We start from the raw sequence: 23,174 nt of genomic DNA on the forward strand, positions 1-23,174 counted from the left end.
GCATAAAGGGGCTTTACAGTGCATCACTATGATCACTAGCCCATGCCATCTGCTGTCTGATATTGAAACTGCACATGAAACTTTCTCTCAAACAGATATATCAAAGGATACCATGTTTTTACACATATCCATTTGCAACAGATCCATTGGATCGGATACAGGCTAAATACGTAAAGTCCCAAGCTGCACAATTTTTTTGCATAAGCGGATGCATTTCTCATAAAAGCCTATGGTGGAAAACACATCCATTCTGAACTCTACAAGGACTTCAATGGACCACCAGAGTGGATATTGCGCTATCCGCTCCAGCTGGCCCTTTGTGATCTGGCTCCAAGGCGGACTGAGCCTTATTGACTGCAGACTATTTAAGAAAGCCCACAGCACTTGACAGGTTAGTGATCACAAAAGATCTTTCTATTTTCAAAGTTCCTTTGTTGTGTTGATTTACCTAGAGCAGTCTAGATATCCTGCCACGACAATCCTTTGTGCTGGCCATATGCAGACAGTCCTAATATAATCCGTGGCTGGACCACGGGTGTCAAACTCAAGGACTGTGGGCCAAATCCAGCCTTCCTTGCCATTTTTTGTGGGCCTCAAGAACTTTAAATGTGAATCAATGTTAGCAGTAAAAGAACAACTGTACACTGCCTTCCCCTCCAAGGAGTAACAGTTTCTGGTTGAAGCATTGGTACTTTGAGTAAGGGCACAGCAACAACCCCCCTGTGAAATTAGCATGGGGATCCTTAGATCTAAATCACCCCTGTGGCTGGTAAAACACATACACCCCCACACACACCTTTTACTACAATGCAGGGTAGTGCAGTGGAGCACTTTAATATTTACCTGCTCCAGCACTGCGCCAGGCCTCTTCTGTTCTTCCTGGGAGCCACACGCCATGTCTGCACAACTCCAGCTCCACATCAAGTGATATACATTTGGAGCCTAGAGCTGTGGCTGTCAGGAAAATCAGAGGAGACCCGAAGAAGCACTGGAGCAGGTAAATAATAAACTGCTCCACTGCGCTACTCTGCAGAAGAGGGGAAGAGCAGCTGCCCCTATAGCCCCACCCCCACATAGTTTGAGACTGTTTGATAAATGTTACATTATGATAAGCAATTTCGAGCGCGACTTACACTATGTTTTAGATTTTGACTCCCTACGTGATTGAGTTTGACACTCCGATCTAGACAGTGTCTTATTGTCTTGTGTCATTGCTGTCTCAGACTAATCAGCTGTTACCTATTTAAAGTGTACCAAAGCTGAATAAAGGAATAAAATCGATACTTACCCGCTGCTTCCTCCAGCAGCATAAACATATGGGAGTCCCTTGGCGTCCTCCCGCGGTCTCCCGTTCAGCTGCGATCAGCCCCAGTAATAGGCTCAGCCACATCCAGTCTGGGTCTTCTGCGCATGCGCGAACCTCCCCTCTCTCCTGGGAATTGGCTTTGTCACACACACACCCATGTTACTCCGGCATGCACATGGGATGCGTGCATGCAGATTGCAGATGAGGCCCGGAGCCAGTGGCAAACACCGACAGGTAAAGTATGCTGCACCAGGGGCCACATTTTACATTAGGGGGACAGTGCGGGGGATTTTGTTGCGTTTGTCGCTTGTCCCAATATCGCTTGCCATTTCCGCCGTGCAGCCGATCGACTATCAACCAATTTCGGCCCAAAATTGGTTTGAATTTGCATTGTCAATTGGGCATGCTCTTGCAGGCACCGATTTTCATCCGAATCGAATAGTCGATCAGCCGCCAAGTCGATAGATGTATGGCCACTTTGTGGTCTGTGAATGTAAACTAAAGGGCCCTATTGCATAGCCACTTCAACTATTTCAGTTTCTGTAAAGTTAACCATTGGCAACTTCACTCATCTCTATTCATCATAACTCATTCCTCTCCTGCAAGCCTCAGTGCAACCTGACAGCAGAGAAGAGAAATTGGTCTATAGCTAGCCAGAAAGATCTATTTTTTTTTCTTTTTTGGTATCAGAGAAATATTTGCTTCTTAAAATGGTTTAGGAAACTTGATCATTACTAGTAGAAATAAACGCATTTAAAAGTTGTTTCCCTGTTTGATAATGTTTTTATTGCTTCTTTGGGTTCTTTTTTAAACAAGCGTGCCTGTCGGTAAGCAATTCCCCAGCTGATGTCCTGCGAAATCTCCTAAAGGGTGCTAAATCAATAGTGTAAATGATTTACATTACTCACTTCTAAAGCACCCTGTGAAGAATGTTTTCAAAGTGCAATTTATCCTTCAAGGTTTGCAGCATTTCCTTCATTTGCCACAGGATAAGAACAAGAATCTTTATTTTTTATTAAGGAAAAAAAAAACCGTCTAGAACATTTTCAATGTCTCTGGTCTACTGCATTTTTAAATTTATATTTAATCATCAATTCCATGGCCATTTTTCTTATGAAGTATTCATAAACAATATCTGTGCAGATACATGATTGGAAAGTATTATAAAGTCAATATCCAAGTTAATAACTTTATCAACTTTTTTGGGGGAAAGTTAAAAAGTAGTTAGCTGTGTGTTTACTGTAAATTAGAATCTGATGTTCAAAGCCTTATTGGAAGTGGAAAACACCAGAGACCTGTGGAGAACTTCAGTTATTCTACTAAACTGGCCTGAAGTTATTAAAACATAAGTGCTAATAGATTGCAAAAGTTTTCTAACCCTTTCTCAAACGCGTTCAAACCAAGTTTCCACTGTATGTATTTCCTTTTAAACAATACCAGTTGCCTGGCTGTTCTGCTGATCTATTTGGCTGCATTAATGCCTGAATCACACCAGAAACAAGAATGCAGCTAATCTTGTCAGATTTGACAATGTCAGAAACATTTGATCTGCTGCATGCTTGATCAGGGTCTATGGCTAAAAGCATTAAAAGCAAAGGATCAACAGGGCTGCTAGGCAACTGGTATTCCTTAAAAGTAAATAAATATGGCAGCCTCCATATTCCTCTGGCTTCAGTTGTCCTTTAATAAAGAATCTTAATTGTACCTTATTGGTTTATTGCCTTTTTGGGAGGTAATTAAAAGCTTGTCATCCAATTGTATTCTGTTTTTCTAGCTACTGCACAGTTATCAATGTAATGGTGCCCATACATGGTACAATATAAGGGAATTGCCTAAATTATCCTTTCAGTATATTCACTTAATTTACCCTTATACTACATAGAAATTGTAAAATTGTATGAAAAAAAATTGTACCATATATGGGCACCATAAGAAAGATTTCAGAAGTGTGCATAGTAACCCTTGAAGTTCCCCTCCCCCACACCCACACACTTTGTTTCTCTATGAGGATTAACCTCCTTACACAAATGGGGTTTAAATTGCTTATGAAGCTAGACAGACATAATCCGTTCATAAGCCTAATTATAATTACATAAAGAATTGCTAATAAAAAATAAACAATTGTCTGTATTAACGTGTTCCATAAAAGGCATTCGATGAACATAGTATTCAAAAAAGAACATTGGAAAAAAAAGTATATTGAACAAATGTCACAGCTGATGTAGAAGATCAGGTCCTGCTCACTGGCATCCAGAAATAGGAAGTGTTCTGACCTTTGACAACTAAAATATGTAAACATCCACTACAGTGGCGTAGCCAGGCTTAATGCGGCCCCATCGCAAAATTTTCATGGGTCCATCATATCTATGCACTCTTGAGCAATGCTAATTGTCCCTAACCTATGAATATGAATTATACATTCCCATGCAATGTACACTGTGTATAGTCCACAAGCACTGAGACAAAGTTAGAGGGTGGAGCAACAAAGCAAAGTTAACAGTGAACACACCAAGTTCCATCTGGGCCCCCTCCTCTCCAGGGACCCATTGCAGTTGCTATAGCTGTTGCTACGCCTTCGATCCACTACACAACATAACTTGTAATAGTTAGTTACACATGATAGTGGTAGGATCACTGTCACACTAAGATTGGGATTCTTCTAAACCGTATGCTAAGAACTTATGTTTATGTCTATGTTTGTATGCAGGTGCATAACTAGAGCATTGGGGCCCAGAGCTGTAAGGGGGCCCCAACTACTACGTCTCTATTTCTGATAAAGGGGTCTGTTCAGATCTGGTGTTTTTAGGGCTACACTTGTCATGAGTGTGAAGATTATGATGTCAACACTTGTTTTATGGCCCTGGCAAGATGGACTCCCAGGATGTGACGGTCATCAGGGGAATGAATGCGAACATTGGGGAGGCCCCATCAAAGGTTTGCAGGGGGGGGGGGGGGCATGATTTGTAGTTACACCACTGTTTGTATGTTTGTACACATTCTCTACCATACTGATTGTTTGATATCTACTTTTTCCTCAGTTCACAGCTCACCTCATGCCCCCTCTGTACAGGTGATTAAATCTGTTAGTTCTATCACTTGCTAATTTCACTTGCTAATTGGAAAGTTGTGGCCTTTAAAACACACCTGAACTTTAAAAAGTTGACTTACCCAGGGCATCTTCCAGCCCTCTGTAGTGTGTCAGGTCCTTTGGTGTACTCTGGGCCCCCTCCATTGGGCCGCTGCCAGCTCCCAAATATCTGCTATTGGAGCTCCTTCCACTGGGGGCAGGGCTGGTTCTAGCTCCAATGGGGTGCCAGGGCGAGAGTAACTTGTGGGGCCTCCCTGACCACACCTCCCCTGACCGCTTCCGTCACTGCGCTGCTGTCACATGCCTATGTCACGTGGGGGAGAGCGGCTGTGGGAATTGGTGGAATCAGGTAAAGAATTTCCTTGACTTGTTTTTTTAAACCACTTTCTCCACTGCTACAGTATATGTACGTCGTCTGTGGCATCCTCCAAGCCACCATGGCGTAGATATACTGACTAAGTTTTCAGCCCTGCTGTGCACGATCGGGTGCGCTTCAGAGCGCACCCCCGGCACATTCGGCTGCATTACTAATTGGTAAAAGGGAACATGTTCCCTTGTAGCCAATTAGTCCACCCCCATCCCATGAACAATCGCTGCAGTAGTCAACTGCAGCGATCCTTCATCTGTCCCCCTCAGTGCAGAAATCATTAAAAAAAAAACCTCCAGCAAGCAGCCTCACTCACCTTACCTTGCTCCTGCGACTATCCTGAATCCCGAGCCTCCGTTTCCAGCTCTGCATTTAGCCGCGTATTGCCGGTTACCCGGGTCCCGGCTTGATGATGTCATCAATCTGGGACCCGGGTAACCGGCTTTATGCAGCTGATGAGGTAAGGTGAGTGAAGCTGCTTGCTGGAGTATTTTTTTTAATGATTTGTGCAAGGAGGGGGCTTCCTGATGGGAGGACGGACATCTGGCTATCAATAATGGGGGGCGGGGGTAGAATATGTAAAAGGGGGGTACATAATCCCTGGGGCATATCTGATTAACTAAGGGGAGGGGTGATTTAATAATTTGGCACATCTGGGCACCTGGGGGGGCCATAACCAAATACTAGGGGCACATTTGGCTATAATGGGGGGGCAGCGGTAATCTTGGGGGTACATCTGTCTATAATGGGGTAACCCTGATCCCGGGGACACATCTGGCTATAAAGAGGGTGGTGCAGTCCTTTTCAGCGCAGGAAGATTTGGGCACAGCTGGCGCCACCATAGACTATAAAGGGAATTACTTCTATAGCACGCTCAGTGAGTAACGTCGGCGCCGTCAGAAGACGGAGCCGAAGTTGCTTAAAAAACACAATAATTCGCCCTCCAGCAATCGCTGAAAGCCGAATTATATAATTCTCCCACTATCCATGGTGGCCTGGAGAGGGAATAGTAATTAACATGACCCGGACTTGTGCAGAAGCAGGATCAGCCATATACCGGCTGTGTCCTGCGCCCAGGTCTACTGATTTCATATGTATGCAAAGAGGTGCACTATTCCTGGGGGTGCATCTGTCAATCTATTCTGGGGCTGGCAAACACAGGGGACACATCTGGCTATGCTGGGGGGCTGATATTAGGGACACATCTGGCTATACTGGGGGGGGGGGGTGATACTGGGGACACATCTGGATATCTATACTGGGGCAACTTTAACTGGTGGCACAGTTTTTATGTCAATAGCACTTTTTATTTGTATACAGAAACTGGTCAAAATTGAGGAATAATGCATTTTTTCCCCACTTTTTCCCATTAAAATGCAATGCAGGAACATTTTACTTGGTACCAAATACCCCCCCAATGAAAGCTTAGTTTGTCTTGAAAAAAACGATATATAGATCATTTAAGAGGCACGAGTACAGATGAAGTTATTGCTGATTAAAAAGCCACATAGCTAAAGCGTCAAAATTGCTCTGCTCCATTGGGGAAAACAAGGTCTGGATGCGAAGTGGTTAAAACTTCAGGTGTGGTTTAACTGCCTGCCAAGCTTCCATACATGCCTAGGCTACATATATTGAGAACCAGGGAATGGTCTTAGGTAGAATGGGGCCTTGGGGAAAAATTAACGTGGGTCATCTTACATTTCCATACTGTAGTGACCTCTACAGTCATTGACTTGTGAGGCCCCTAAAGAGCTTGAGGCCCTGAGCTATTGTCCAGTTGAAGCACTGGCCCTGGTTAGGACAGAACACACACCATAGTAAGGCTTTCTTCAAAGTCAGTCCAACTGTATCCACATACACACAACTTCAGTGACAATGTTGTCCTCTATCCCCTTCTGTAGCCCAGAAGAGCATTACATTTACCTACTGCAGCAATGTGTTGGGTCACAACTGTTCTTCTTGGCAGTCGCAAGCTCTATGCTTCACATATCCGGCTCCCGATGCATGTCATGTGATATGACAGTAAAGTCTGTGTGTGTGTGTGTGTGTGTGTGTATAACTAGCTACCTCTTCTGGGGCACCACCTATACCTGGCTACCTATACTGGGGCACCACCTATACTTGGCTACCTATACTGAGGGCACCACCTGTACCTGGCTACCTATACTAGGGCACCACCTATACTTGGCTACTTATACTGAGGCACCTATAGCTTGCTACCTATACTGGGGGCATCTGTACCTGGCTAACCTATTCTGGTACACCACTCATACCAGGCTACCTATACTGGGGTATAGCCTGGTATTTTCGCCGCAGCGCACTTCGCGCACGGACACGGGGGTGGGGTGGCTAGTGGGCGGGCACAGCAACTAGTGGGTGGGTCCAGGGAGGAGGGGGGCAGGCCTGATGATGTGTGAGGGGCCCCAAAATTTCTGATGAAGGCCCTGGTGTTGATATTTTCACCAGTGGGCCCCAGGGATTTTAGTTACGGCCCTGAAAAGTAATCTTCACTAATCAATATGATTTTCCTTGTTCATTTTTGGGATTAATTACAGTTTAACTATTTTTTTCTTCTACAGTCAGAGGAGTTTTAGTTTTGTTTGCTTGTTACTTAATTTATGACAGGATGCCAGGTGTTTTGTCTGACCTGTTTTCTTCTTCTCTCTTGCTCTCCTGGATTAACCTTTTCTTACTACCTCATCTGGATCTTGAACCTTGAATTCTAATCTACTACTTCTATCAGTGGTAACTGATATACGGCTCTATAGAACTGCATTTTACCACAGAAGACCTCAGCAGAAAAACTGACATGCAGTGCTCACGCTTGCTCACGCTTTCCTATGGACCTGTGCACATAAATTTGTTGCATGTCCGTTGTGCTGTTGTCTGTTGCAGTCTGCAAAACATTTACAGACAAGAGACTGTGTTGGCATTCAGGACCGGTTAACCTCCTGAGCGTTACACCTCTCAGGAGGTTTTGTTACTTTGTGCCTGATTTTGAAATAATTCTCCATAATGACTGAAAATCATCTAGCTAGCACTAGGCTAGCTAGAAGTCTCCGGCACCCCCCGATCGCCGCCGCTCCCAAGATATATACATTACCCAGCCTGGATCCAGCGATCGGCGCAGCCTCCCGGACAGCTCCGGTCTTCATTATGGGGAGGATCGCAGATGATGTCATGACATCGCCAATGTCATGACGTCATGCGCAAACCCGATCTCCTCATAGAGAGACCGGAGCTGTGGCGGGAGGCTGCGCGATCGCTGGATCCAGGGGGGTAACGTATAAACAGCGGGATCGCGGGGGATCGGCGGCGATCGGGGGGTTCCCGACACTTGCACTAGCTAGCTTAGTGCTAGCTAGAGGATTTACAGCCATTAGGAGCAATAATTTATTTATGGGGGACTCCTGGGGCCACACAGCGGTATGCCCAACACAGTGTCGGGCATACCGCTAAGGAGGTTAAAGAGGCCCCAGGGCCCTGGGGCAAACTTAAGCTTCTGCTCCCCGGGGGCCCCTGCACATGTACCTACATTAATCACTCACCTGTCCCTGCGGGGGCAGCTGCACCATCTGTGCACTCTTCAACCACAATGGCCTCAATTCACTAAGCTTATCTCCTGTCTTTAATAATGTTTCTATAGTTATCACCATGGTGATGAGGCATGTAGTATTCAGGAAACATTTTACCTCAGGCAAACCTAAAGTTAACTCTTCAATCCTTAAAATAACTCCAGAGTTAAAGACAGGTTGTTAATTAACTGCATGTGAAAATAACTACAGAGGAGGTAAATTAACTACAGAGGAGGTAACTTAAGGAATGAAGAGATAAGATAACTCTCTCACTGTGTGGAGGTAAGTTTTCTCTTGCCTTATTATCTCCAGCATGATCTTAGTGAATTGAGGCCCTTGTCTGCCTCATCTCTATCTGGTGTGTTTCATTTGTAAACACATGCTGGTCAGGGAACAGACAATCAGCGTGGCTGAAGACTGCATGGATGGTGCAGCTCCCACCGGCCGGGACAGGTTAGAAATTCATTCAGCTAATGTGCAGAAGCCCTTAAGAGAGGTGGGGGGAGACCACTTGGCAGGGTGCGTTCAAGCAGGGGCCCCTGGTGCAATTGCCCCCTTTGCCTGTATGGCAGCGCCGGCCCTGTTGGCATTCATCCGATGAATGGCCCATATCTGCTCCAGAGTGTTGGTGCAACCTGTCTGCAACAGTCCACAGTGCATTGCTGGAGCAGCACAGCACATAAATACGATACGAATGTGGTCCTGCTCAAGCATAGTGTGAACCCATCCATACTGCCTTCATTGTAACTCAAAAGTTAGGAGTGTCCAGCTTTCCTACCTAAGACCCACAGCACATTCCTGACCATCATCCTAAACATAGACATTTATAAAAAAAAACAGTCTAGGCAATCAGTAAATCACTAAGACCTTGATCCATCAAACTGCATTAATATTACCGCGCATACACAGCATGTGGTAATATAACAACACGTTTGGTAGCATTCCTGTAGAGTACGCACATAACTACCACGCGATACGCTCTTAGTGCATCCGAGGTACTTCTGTAGTGCAGCCACCACTATGGTAATGCACGTGTTCAGTATTTTAGAATTTTTTTCCAAATTCCCCAAGATTTTTAAACATGCAGTAATAGGGCTCGATTCATTAAGCTGCTCTGCTAAAGCAGCCCAGCTTAATGTGAAGAAGCGGCCGCTATGCAAGCCTTACATAGCAACGCTCACTGCTATGTAAAGAGTGTGCCTTCCTTAGGAAATTGCCTTCCTTACATAGCGACGCGCATAACTTTAAATGTCGGTGGCCCTTTGAAGTATCGCGACCATGATACTTCAGTAGCAGCCGCTACTATGTCAATTAACATGTAAGGTGACATAGTAGTGGTACCTAGTGAAGTATCACGGTCTCAATACTTCAAGAAAGGCGTGGCTCTTCCTATTGGCTTTCTCCTTTGCCTGCCCAGTGTACTGAATCGTTGTTTGTTAGTTGCAGACAGCTTCAGACTCGAGGTAAAATACGATTATCCGAAGCACCTGAAATTCATGTACGCGTAGTCGGAGCCCAGTTTCTTTAGAATAATGAGTAACCCTTCTATTGTAGTGTTGAATATAGTTCCAGGTATTAAAGCGTTTATGAGGAACACTTCAATCTGAAATGCAAAAAAATTACCAGCATCGGCTCTCTTGTCGCTTGATGAGCTTTATTGTTCTTTCACTATGCAACAGATGACAGTGGTGGCAGCAAACTGCATTACAACATAACTGCCATTAACATCTGATGACCTTGAAGTAGGTCAACCAATGAATGAACCAACTGAGTGATAAAAACATAAAAAGCTCCTATGAAAGACAAAACCACAGTAAGTACTGCATATTTAGAGACCAGCTAGTTTTTAAAACATACAGGACAACATTATCTGCAGATGTATTTATTTCGGAGGAAGAGCACATCTTAATTGCTTGGTGCATAATTGCTTCTGGCCGGCTACAATGAAGTGATTGTTTTAGTGAGAATGATGGTGATACTGCATATTTCTACATTGATCACATGAACACTTCTTGGACATAGTTACTTGCAGCAGCTCATTTAAAAGGGACGCTATGGTGAAAAACCATAGCATTTAAAATTATAGTAAAAAACGTACTGATGCACACATTTGTTCCAGTGTAAATGGATTGAAAATGTGTTTACATCCTGTGTAACTGTAACATGCAATAAGGACTATTATTCGGTGACAGTAGATTCGGACTTCTGAGGCACCGCAGAAATGTGGGAGCCCCACCAGCACCTATTTTAATATCAGCAAGTGAGGGAAATTTGGGCACAGTGGCACCTGATAAAATAAGAAACTGTGGCTGTCACGGACGAACCGTGAAGAAATGCAATCAATCGGTTTTCTGATTGTGATTCACCGTACAATCCACAATCCAGATTGCATGTCTAGGAAAAGCAGAGGGCAAAGCCTGGTGTCTGGTCTATTCCAGCTGGATACAGCTTCTATTCTGGGATTAGAATGTAATCAATTGGAATCTTCCTTCAGCAGGCCACAAGCAGCTAGGCATGAAATCTAGCATGAAAAGTGACAATTTAGTCCTGTTGCTGGCAGAGAAAGCCTGGGCACAGCAGAACCACAGACTTGGTGAAACCACTATGGTCAGATTTAAAATAACTGTAGTGTATGATTTTTGTTATTTTAAGAGATACCGTAGTTATGATCTATATGGAAATTATATAATTTGTTTGCTAAGGTCCAGCCGAGTATCCTCATATTTAATTTATGAAGCTGACATAATCAGCCACCTGGTTATTAAACTTCTCAGGAATGGAATGTCCTACCCTATTCATGCCTGGTATAAATGTTATCTATATTCTTTGGGATTGTGAATTTGCTATTATTATTTATGTCCAATGAACATGTTCTAAGATATAGAAGTGTCATATATATGGAATTTAAGTTCCCACAAATATAAAGGGCCGATTCATCTCAAGGGCAGGGGCTGTAGTCTGAGTTCCCCCCTCAGAACAGGTCTGTATAAAAAAACACAGCAATTTCAGCAAAAAGTTCTTCTTTGAACACCACGTATGAATTGAAGCTGGCAAGAGAACCCACAGCTAGCTTCCCTGAATTCTGACACAAAGGAACTTTGAATTTCTTGGATTTCCATGCAAAGGACATACCTCTCCCAAAACTTTAAGTATTCATTTTCTTTGGTTTTTCAGCTTTCTATTTTTTACCTGTGGCTACCGTCTCTATAATAGTTACTTTTAATAATTTTCTGAATATGTTATTTATAATGCATTTACAATAAAAGACTTGAAGCACCACAGAAATAATCCTAGCCTTTCGGAAGATTCGCTACCTGAAGTATTGTATTGTTTTTAGTCAGACCAGAGTGTTTTTATATTTTAATTCACTGGTTTAGAATAATCAGAACGGGTTTCCCTTTTCCCAGATAAAATGGATGGTGGCAGCCTGGTACCTAAAATATTGTGTAGTAAAGTGTTTGTTTTGCTTGCATGTTCCCTCCTGGCCTGTCTGTTTGCCCAATACCAGCAGTTTCAGTACATCGATAGCATCCATTATATTGGATTGTCTGTGTGTGGAAATAGATTGGGAGGCATTGAGCAGTACAGCCACTAGGGGCTCGTGACAGTGGCTACAAGTAGCAGGTGCAAAGTGGCACCTGATATTTTTCATATACAGCAGTGAAGGTGGTGTGGTAATCAGTGGATTTGCGGTGGAGAGGCAGCAAGGTTTAGGCATCGTGAGAGAGGGAGAGTTAGGTTTAGGCATTGGTGGGCTAGATGGTTAGGGTTAGGCATTGTGAGGTGGGTAGGGTAAGGTTGGGCATCGGCACAGGAGTTGGCTAGGGTTGGAATCATGGGGGGTTGGTTGGTTAGGCATCATGGAGGGCGTGCACATGTGTACTCCACTAGTCAGTCCGGTGCAGGGTGAGCTGAATGACAGTTTATGATGGACCATGAGGCTTCTTGTGGACAAATTCACTGTATTTAACATGATTGATAAAAAAAATAGTACATTGAAATACGGCATTTAACATGACTAGATGAACTGAACAGAGGTGAAAGGTTATGCACAGCGATCTCACTGCCAGAGTCCCACAGAGATATAAGAAATGACTCAATTCACCAGATGCGATACAAGCTAATCAGTATTGAGCTTACGTCGTCCTTTTTATAACACTGCAGTTTAGTGACTGTGCTGACATCGAGGTCAGCTGGCAAAAGAATACCTTTCTGGGATATACCTGCAGCATGATAGAAAGCTGGTAAGGGCCCTTTAACGCTTGCTGCAATCCACTACCCAAAACATTTCAAATTGCAACTGCACTATACATGTAAATCACGGTGCTCCTTTTCCATCAGCACATTTAGATTTTGCCCAAATTGCAATTGTCGGGCTGCACGATTTTTGGTGCAATTGCAATCTGTTCCTAACGCTTCATGGCACAATCGCAGCATGCGGAAAATGTAAATTGCGCCACCTCATTGCAGCATGATTTTGTGTGCGATCGAGCGTCCTAGTGGAAAGCCAGCCTAAAGGCTCATACACACATCAGACTATAGTCTTTGGAAAATGAAAGATCACAGACCAATCTTACCACCATTCATGTAGTATGAGAGCCATACCTTCCCAGTCTTTTCTATGGAGCTGAACTCCCCATCAGAAAAAAATCTTTGCAAGAAGCTGCACACACAGATGCTGTACAGACACAAAAGATCAGTATCTGCAAAAGATCTGTTTATGCCAAAGATCCGTTCCTGCAAATTGCATTCATAGTCTATGAGATCTGCAGATCATCAGACACACCTTGTTTAACTGACATTCATCTGCAGATCAGACAATCATCTGCAGATCTGAAAATCCATCCTGGTGGATCTGATCTGCAGATGAATGTCTGTTAAACAAGGTGTGTATGATGATCTGCAAATATCATAGACTATGACTGCATTTTGCAGGAATGGATTTTTTGCAGGAACAGATCTTTTGCAGATACTGATCTTTTGAATGTCTACATCATCTTTGTGAGCAACATCTTGCAAAGATTTTTGTCTGATGGGGAGTTCAGCTCCATAGAATATACTGTGTAGGTATGGCTCTCATACTACATGGAAGGGGGTAAAATTGGCCTGTGATCTTTCATTTTCCAAAGACTATGGTCTGATGTGTGTATGAGCCTTAAGACTTGTAACACACTCCTCCATTCCAGGCCTACATGTTTACACAGAGCAAAGCTAAAACGTTTCAGATTTTGCCATTTCCTTACCCTGATGCGGTCTTTCTCCTTCTGCCATCTTTCCACCTCATCGTCCACATCGAGAAGCTGGAGATGAAGCTGTTCTTGGATCTCAGATAGTTCTGTCTTTAAAAGATGAAACAAAGGAAATGTTAATTATAACAAAGCATACGCTTAAATTATAAATACTTGTCTGTACAGTTTTGTACACATCAGTGAATAGTACATCCTTACATTTGTTCTATAACATTTATTTGATGTTTACTTAAATACTTCATTCAGGCTCATGTTTTTTTAATACCTATTGTGTGGATCAGATCACCATTTGGAATACCCATAACCAATTATTGGTTATGAGTATTATTTTTATTCAAGGTATTATTCATTTTTAATATCTGGCAAACCACCATGACCACCACCGCCTATGCCTATAGCTGAGCGTCACAGTCAATAACAGTCATCGGCTATGCATATGCCACAGCCAACATAGGATAGCCTAACTCCCATTTATGGTTTACCAACCTCTGCCACCAATCACACACCCAGCTGCCGGCTGCACCTGTTGCTGGAGTTCTACTACACCATAGCTGAACCTTAGATAAGTTCAGCTACATTAGGTGTTAATTTTACAGCCTGCAAGCAACGTGCCCCTGATCATCTGCCCGGCAACTCGTATTTTTCCACACCATTTCAAGCCGCACCAGCCACACTGGCAATTTACTGCTTTTCACCATTTGTGATGTGAGAATCCAATCCATCCAACTGAATGGAGCTGTAGATGAACACTGGAGGGTAATTGCAGCACGCTGGCTTAGTGGATTGCATTGTAGTCTAGCAGCTCTGGGACCACAGTTCGAATCTCAGCTAGGGCAACATCTGCAAGGAGTCTATATGTTCTCCCCGTGTCTATTTGGGTTTCCTCCAGGCACTCTGGATCCTTCAGAGGTTTCCCACGTCCTCCTGGCTCTTACCGTTGCCCTGAAAGAAATCTGACTAGATCTTGTCGGATTGGTTACCACAATCTCACTCCTCTTAATGCAGGAGTTTGTCTGTTCTGTGAGTGCACTGCCATGCCTGTTTAGTAAGCTGGAGCCGCTTATTGCACAAGTGACTCCGTGCTACTGTGCAGCTGTGGCCGTGCCTGTGCGGGTGCAGCACAGCTGTGCTCGTGCATGAAGAGGAATGTGGACACGATCCTCAAGATGGGGGCTAAGAGGACGCTGAAAGCTTCTGAAGGATCCAAATGCTTCCCTCAAACTAGTTAATTATCTATATACCGTATTTTGGGGGGGAAGAAGTTTGCCTTGGGTTCACTATTAAGGATTTTTGATACTTTTTGTGACTTAATGCCTTCAGCTGTTGTTTATATTTAGTATTTAAAGTACTTTCTCAGGACATGCATGACCCACAATCTTCTGACCACTTTCACATTTAAAAAGTTATTACTATTAAAGGATACCCGAACTGAAATGTGGCATAATGAGATAGACATGTGTATGTAGAGTGCCTAGCACACAAATAACTATGCTGTGTTCCTTTTTTTCTTTCTCTGTCTGAAAGAGTAAAAATATCAGGTATGTAAGTGGCTGACTCAGTCCTGACTCAGACAGGAAGTGACTACAGTGTGACCCTTACTGATAAGAAACTCCCATTTTTTACCTCTTTCTTGCTCTCAGAAGCCATTTTCTGCTAGGAAAGTGTTTTATAGTTGGAATTTCTTATCAGTGAGGGTCACACTGTAGTCACTTCCTGTCTGAGTCAGGACTGAGTCAGCCACTTGCATACCTTATATTTAACTCTTTCAGGCAGAGAAAGAAAAAAAGGAACACAGCATAGTTATTTGTGTGCTAGGCACTGTACATACACATGCCTATCTCATTATGTCACATTTCAGTTTGGGTATCCTTTAAGGAGCAATACCAATTTGATGGTGAACAAAGAAATGGAGATCTGTTATCGGATTGTCACTTTCCTCTAAATAGTCATGTAACTTGGCATTAGATTGCTTTGTTGCAAACAAAAATAAAGTATACATAGTTAAGTGAAAGAAGTGCTATATGAATGGATTTTCTGGCTGTTGATTCTGTTAAAAAACTGTTGGTCAGTAATCCTGCTACGTGACATACTAAGCAGAGTCTGAACATGTTTGGAAGAAAACTCAGAGGATCAGGTTCTTTGACAAGACTGATTTAGAGAGCAGGAAATTCTCATCCTATCACATCATACAAGTCACGTCAAACAACAGAAATGCCCCTGGGGAGGCAGGAAAGCCCATGCTTCAGGGCAAAGATCTGGCTTTTCTCATTGTTCATGACGAGCACCACAGAGAACATCCAGTTGCTGAGGACTGGTGCTTTTTATTGCAAGTACTGGTTTTGGACAAACTGACACTAGTAATGAAGCCCAAGTGCTGATTCAGTGAAATTCCATACTGCACATGCTTGGCTTCCTCCATCCTCTTCCGGTAACACAAACTGGCACACAACTGCCTTGTGCAATAAAGCAATTCTACTCACTAAAGCTAAATGCAAACATTGCAGAGTGGTCAGAGTACAAACACAATATGCCCATCCCAGGGGAGCTCCTCACCTGTCTATAGTGTAAACAGAAGCATTCAGTATGACCAAGCGCTTCTGTTTGCTGTGCCGTGCTGTGGCATGGAAAATGTGGTAACAAGACACTGCTAGCTTCAGCTGATCAGTGAGTAATATAACAGTAAGCTCGATAGAGAGTGCAAAGGATTCTCCTTCCATATGCTCTGCTATGGATCTTCAAGTGACACTGAAGCAAAAATAAACTTATGAGATAATGAATTGTAAGTGTAATACAAATAAGAAATAGAACATTAGTAGCAAAGAAAATAATCTCATATTGTTTTCCAGTACAGGAAGAGATAAAAAATCTTCAGTTGTTATGTATGCAAAAGATCTTCTCTGAGCTATTCTACCCAACTTGGTACAGTCCTGTTTTCTGAAGCACTTAAACAGCCAAGAAACCGTGAGAGACAGCTTGAGATAAGGTTTTACTGCAGTAAAATTCAAAGGGTCATTATTTCTGCTTTGTTTTATAGCGTAAAAGACAGAGAGTGGTTTTAAAACTGCAACTGTGACAGTCTAATACAATTTTATAAAAATATATATATATATAACTGAAATAAAATATGCGACTTTTTTCTTTGCTGCTAATGTTCTATTCCTTATCCGTACTACACATACAATTCATTATATGATAATTTATTTTTTTTGCTTCAGCGTTTCTTTAAAGACATTTATAGAGACGTCTAAAACCATTTTAACAACGTCACCTCCAAGAGTTTTTCCCTTTAAAAAACATTATTATTACATAATATTAATTATTATTATTAGGAAGTAATGCATGTAAGTATTGGCTTTTGTGAATTACGCAGCATGTCATTGATGCCGGCGATCATTCACAGGGGGACTTAGATCAATGAATGATGTCCCCTCTAACTATTGGCGGCGAGAACGAGCGTGGGAGCAAGTGCGGGAGCGCGCGGGAGTGCACAGCGGTAAGGGACGTAGTACCTACACCCCTGCGAGATGTAGAGGGATTTTGCAGGGACGTAGTCCCGGGGGAGGGCAAGTGGTTAAAATAACAAAAGTGATTGTAAACAGAATGGGGGACAGCTGACCAGCGAGGGAAACCTCAATAGGATCCTGAGGCTTCCCTCTCTTTAGGTAAGTGTCAAATTTTGTACTTGAGCTTTGGTTCGGGTACACTTTATTGCATGAAAAAAACAGCCTGGCTTTCTGCCAGGAGCATGAGTATGCAGGCAGATGCCAACCGGTTGCTATGCACCTCTTAAAGGGAACCTTAACTGAACGGGAGGTAAAGAGTTTCAATTACCTGGGGCTATTACCAGCCCCCTGCCGCAGTCCTGTGCCCTTGGAGCCGCTCTGGAATCCTCCGGTCCCCCGCTGTCACTTAGTTTTGTTTTTGACGACTCACCAGTCGGCCAGCCGCCATGCGTATTATTGGACGCATTCCCTACTGCAATTAGCGCTGCCTGCCATTGCCGCATTCTGCACGCGTAGATATGTGGCAATGCGTATTTTTGTAAGCGTTGCGGTCTGCACAGCGCTAATTGCAGTAGGGAATGCGTCTAATAATACGCATGGCGTCCAGCCGACTGGTGAGTCATCAAAAACGAAACTAAGTGACAGCGGGGGACCGGAGGATTCCAGAGCGGCTCCAAGGGCACAGGACTGCGGCAGGGGGCTGGTAATAGCCCCAGGTAATTGAAACTCTTTTCCCCCCGTTCAGTTAAGGTTCCCTTTAAGTTTGCCATACACTAGACAATGTGGCCAAAAGAAAGTTCTTTCTCAGATTATAATCTGATTAGAGAGGGATATATCTGATAAAATCCTTCCACACACTGCGCAAAGATTTTTAATGTATTTCAGAATAAAATCTATTAAGGCAGCTGGGATGGTGCTTTGTGCTCCACCCTGTATATTTGTATTGCATATGCCTTGCCCTGTACTGGTGTCCATTGGGATAGCAGTGTTTATAACAAGATAAGTTACACCAACTCAATAGCAATCAGATCTATAAACTATTTTACAAAGCTGGCAATGAGCACCTCTTTCAGTCACTGAAAAGAGAGTCCACGGACAGCCAGTAATTTAGACAAAGGTAACACCTTGATGCATATAGCAATTACATGAATGTGACCGGACCTGTTTTTGCTATGGCAACATCAATGACATTAGCTATGCTTCGGAAGCCTTTTAACATACCATAAATGTTTATTTGGTATGCAAAGTACATTGGAAAGTATTGCACGGAATTTCTATATCACACACTGCCCTAAAAGGAAAAAGGAACTGAAAATAATAAGGCATCTATTCCCAGTACTTCAGAAAATATTCAATGCAACTACACCCAAATGAATGGATAATCCAACCAAAAAATGAATATATTGGTTTGGGTCACTACTGTATCGGTGATCACCAACAGTGATAAGTCCTGTATATCAGGAGTAGGTCTGTAAATAAAATGCATTAATAGGATAGTACACAAATTTTGCATGCAAATCTATGTAGATTGAAACTGATCTCACCAAGATAGCATTTCATTGGTCCATTTTCAAGGTGCATGAATTACAAACTTGGAATTATTTGCATCTCATTGACCTCCATCTACTAAGGAGCTTCAGCAGTCGTAGTTTTAACCATTAGTGCAATGCTCTGCTATTTGTTGCAGAAATGAAATGGGAATCTGACTCCTATTGTTGCATTATACATGTATTTACTTATGTGATAGGAATTGCTGCAGGAGCAATTGATCATTGTAATGGATGCAAGAAATAAACAAATAGATGCAGAACCTTCACACATAGTACAACCTAAAACTTGCTTTAGTAAAAGAGGCAGTTCACATCCAAAATGATTGTGTCCCAACTTGGCAAATGGGGTGGTGCAGATCTATGCTGTTCAACCACACAGCAAAGCCAATAAAGGACAATTTTCAGCATGCCTCTTAAAGCGGAATATAACCCTGCATTTCAACTTTGCTCTAAAACATTATTTACAGTATATTATATGCAACCAGCATTTTTTTTTTACTAGAACAGCATTGGAAGGGTTACACAGGGCTTTAAAGTTCCTGGAGATTTCTGCAGACGCATCCGAAGCTGAAATAGATACATTTTGTTTACATAAATGTTTGTTTGTTTACATAAATGTATCTAAGTGTTGAATGTGACTCATCTCTCTCACTAAGAAGGAGCTTGGAGGACAGCCAAAGAGTGTGTAACATTTATCAATAGATACATTCAACTAAATAGAATGTATCTATCTGAACTTCTGCATATCTCTCCACGGAACTTTAATCCTCTGTGTTTAACCCTTCCAATGCTGGTCTAGTAAAAAAAAAATGCTTTTTGCATATAATATGCTGTAAATAATATTTTAGAGCAAAGTTGAAATGCAGGGTTATATTCTGTTTTAAGGGCCCTTTTCCACTAGCAATCGCTAGCGTTCGCGCTAAACGCTAGCGATTGCTGAATCACAAGTGCAGGAAACTTCCCGGCGATTGCATTCACGATTTTGCTATGCAATGCACTGCATAGAAAAATCGCGGCAAAGATCGCTCCGCGGTGCGATCGCGTTTGAGACAAAAACGAATCGCGGTAGTGGAAATTACCTACCGCGATTCCTATGTTAAAAAGCAAACCTTAGCGATTTCAAAATCACTAGCGGTTTGCGATTTTGCGATTCAGCATCGCAAACGCCGCTAGTGGAAAAGGGCCCTGAATCTGACTTAAAATCACTGTTATCTACTAGTAGTGAATGCCTTAATGGCATACATAGTCGTGGTTGTCAGGCACATTTTGGAGGTCTGCTGCAGACTTATTTCAGCCCAAAAACTTGTCATATTCAGGTACAATTGCAGTGCTCTGTCTTATTGACTAGCATGCAACCTATAGCGCTATGTTAGTAAAGAAAACTGTAATTAGTGATGGTAGAAATTGCCGAATTCTGAATCTGACCAAATCCTGATCTCCATCTAGTAATTCGGTGGAATTCTACCATTTATATTTAAGTTAATACTGCCGACTTTAGTGGTTAACTGCAAAGGCCCCATATATCCTCAGTGAAAATCCCAGCCAGGGCATTATCTGCACATGAGGTTGTATACTCTCCACATGTCTGAGTGGGTTTCCTCCCGGCACTCCGGTTTCCTCCCACATCCCAAAAACATGCAAGTAAGTTAATTGGCTTCCACTAAAATTGGCCCTAAACTATGATGAACATATGATTATGGTAGGGATTCGATTTTGAGCCTTTCGGAAGAACAGTAAGGGCTCGTTTCCACTATCGCGAATCTGCATGCGTCCAACGCATGCAGATTCGCACATGTAATGCAAGTGGATGGGCCTGTTTCCACTGTAGCGTTGTTGAGGTGCGTTTTTTTCAGCGGTAAAAAAACGCACAAAAGAGCCAACGAATTCGCCTGCGAGTGGAATGCATGCGAATCGCCGCTAATGTATTTAATAGTAAAAACGCATGCGTTTGTTACATGCGTTTTTACCTGCGATTTCGCGTGCAATTTCGCACCTTTTTCAATTTTATTTTGCCCTGGCAGTGTCATGGTTAATTTCGCATGGCACCCTGCCATGCGAAATCGCACGCGAAATCGCGGGTAAAAACGCATGCGGAAACGCATCCGCATGCGTTTTTACAAGCGTCGGAATGCCGGCGAAATCGCGTCGCAACAGTGGAAACAAGCCCTTAGTGACAAGACTATATGCTCTGTAAAGCACTGCAGAAGAAGTCAGCACTATATAAATACTAAATAATAATACAATTCTTGCATATGATCCCACACCAATATCTCCTGGACCTTGATTGAAGATTACCGATGCACATCCACATACACATCGCTCCCTGCCACCAGCACTTGTTATGCTAGACTAGCAAGCTCTGGCACAGCATCTTTAAAGGGGAACTGAAGAGAAAGGTATATGGAGGCTGCCATGTTTATTTCCTTTTAAGCAATACCAGTTGCCTGGCAGCCCTGCTGATCCTCTGCCTCTAATAGTATTAGCCATAGCCCCTGAACAAGCATACAGCAGATCAGGTGTTTCAGACTTTAAAGTCAGATATGACAAGACTAGCTGCATGCCTGTTTCTGGTGTTATTCAGATACTACTGCAGACAAATAGACCAGCAGGGCTGCCAGGCAACTGGTATTGTTCAAAAGGAAATAAATATGGCAGCCTCCGTATACCTCTTACTTCAGTTCCCCTTTAAATGTCCAGCTGGGACCTTCTACTGGTTTACTTATTGTACCAATGAGAATGCCGAAGTTTCCTTAGGATTCTCATTGGTACAATAAGTGGACCAGTAGGGGACCCGACGGGACTTTTAAAGATGCTGTGGCAGAGCTTGCTAGTTTAGTATAACAAGTGCCAGCATCAAGGAGGCGACATGTGCGCATATATGCGTCAGGGATCTTCAATCAAGTTCCAGAGGATATTGGCATGGGATCATTTCCAAGAATACTGGCATGGGGTCATTGATTAAAGGAAAGCATTTATGGTCAATTAAGAATATTAAAATACTTTTTAGGTAGTTAATGTTTTTATTTCAATTCTGAATTGGGAAGCAAAAGTAGAAATTCAGAATTCCACAGGATTTGATTGCTCATCTCTACCTGTAACACATCACAGGAGATGGAAATTAACATCAAGTGACGTGTAACCACAAAGGTTTCTGAGATTTAAAGTGAATGTTTACCGTTTCAAAAAAGAAAAAGTCAGATACTCACCTAAGGAGAGGGAAGGCTCGGTCCTAATGAGCCTTCCCTCTCCTCTCCCGGTGCCCGGTCCCACACAGGATCCCCCGTGGCAGTATTCGACCAGTTCGGTCAAATACTGCCACTTCCGCATGCCGAAGGGAGCTTTCGGAAGCCTCCCGAGGACGGGGCCGCTCCATACTACGCATGCGCGAGCGCCCTCTATGACGCGCTCGCGCGTACGTAGTATGGAGCGGCCCGTCTTCGGAAGCCCAAGTGCTCCCGAAGACCTCCAAAGTCCCTGAGGTGGCAGACGCGAACGGGGGAGCCAGCGCAGCACTGAGGGCACCGGGTGAGGAGAGGGAAGGCTCATTAGGACCGAGCCGTCCCTCTCCTTAGGTGAGTATCTGACTTTTTTTTTATAGCGGTACCCATTGGCTTTAATGTCCTTCCTGTAAGCCAGACCTGCATCACCAGCAATCAGTTAGAGAGAGAACATGGTAAAAGTTTAGATGAGTCGGGAGTATGAGAGATATGGAGGCAATCATATCCATTTCCATTTAAACTGTACTAATTGCTGAGCTATGCTCATGATCCTGTACCTTTAAAGAGGAACTGTAACGTAAAAACGTCCCCTGGGGGTTACTCACCTCGGGTGGGGGAAGCCTCAGGATCCTAATGAGGCTTCCCACGCCGTCCTCCGTCCCTCGGGGGTCTCGCTGCAGCCCTCCGTACAGCGGTGACGTCATTATTTACCTTCCCGGCTCCAGCACAGGCAATCTGACGGCTGTCGGCTCCGAAGTAGGCGGAAATACCCGATCGCCGTCGGGTCCGCTCTACTGCGCAGGCGCCGGAGACTTGCGCCTGCGCAGTAGAGCGGACCCGACTGAGATCGGGTATTTCCGTCTACTTCGGAGCTGACAGCAGCCACAGCGCCCCTGCTGGAGCCTGCAAAGGTAAATATTGAAGTCACAGTCGGCTCTGTCGCCGGCTGTTCGGAGGGCTGCAGCGAGACCCCGTGGGACAGAGGACGGCGTGGGAAGCCTTATTAGGATCCCGAGGCTTCCCCCACCTGAGGTGAGTACCCCCCAGGGGCGTTTTTTAATGTTACAGAGTCTCTTTAATACTTCAAACCACTGACCCTAAATAAGTATGTAGATCAGGTGTTCTGACTAAAGTCTGACCACACTTAAGGCATACATCGAGAGATGATGGGCAGATTCGACCAAGAGACAAATCTCTCTCTAATCGAATCTGGTAGGCTATCTGTATCTGCTGATTTTAACTCAAATTAAGCATGAGATCTCCTGGGAATTGGCCGAACCCGCCACATCCGCCGTGTAAATGTGCTGTAAGTGTGCAT

General features: G+C 43.5%; 1 protein-coding gene across 2 annotated transcripts in view; it reads right to left on the reverse strand.

Moving 5' to 3' along the window:
* The window catches only part of TRIM29 (tripartite motif containing 29), a 95,594-nt gene that overhangs the window by 65,619 nt on the left and 6,801 nt on the right, over positions 1 to 23,174 (reverse strand). For both annotated transcript variants that reach the window (XM_068240990.1, XM_068240991.1), the window contains exon 2: positions 13,580 to 13,675. In XM_068240990.1, coding sequence (XP_068097091.1) covers positions 13,580 to 13,675 — 96 coding nt within the window. The remainder of the gene's footprint in view (positions 1 to 13,579; positions 13,676 to 23,174) is intronic.

This window comes from Hyperolius riggenbachi, chromosome 6, assembly GCF_040937935.1.
Source record: "Hyperolius riggenbachi isolate aHypRig1 chromosome 6, aHypRig1.pri, whole genome shotgun sequence".
NCBI classification, from domain to species: Eukaryota; Metazoa; Chordata; class Amphibia; order Anura; family Hyperoliidae; genus Hyperolius; species Hyperolius riggenbachi.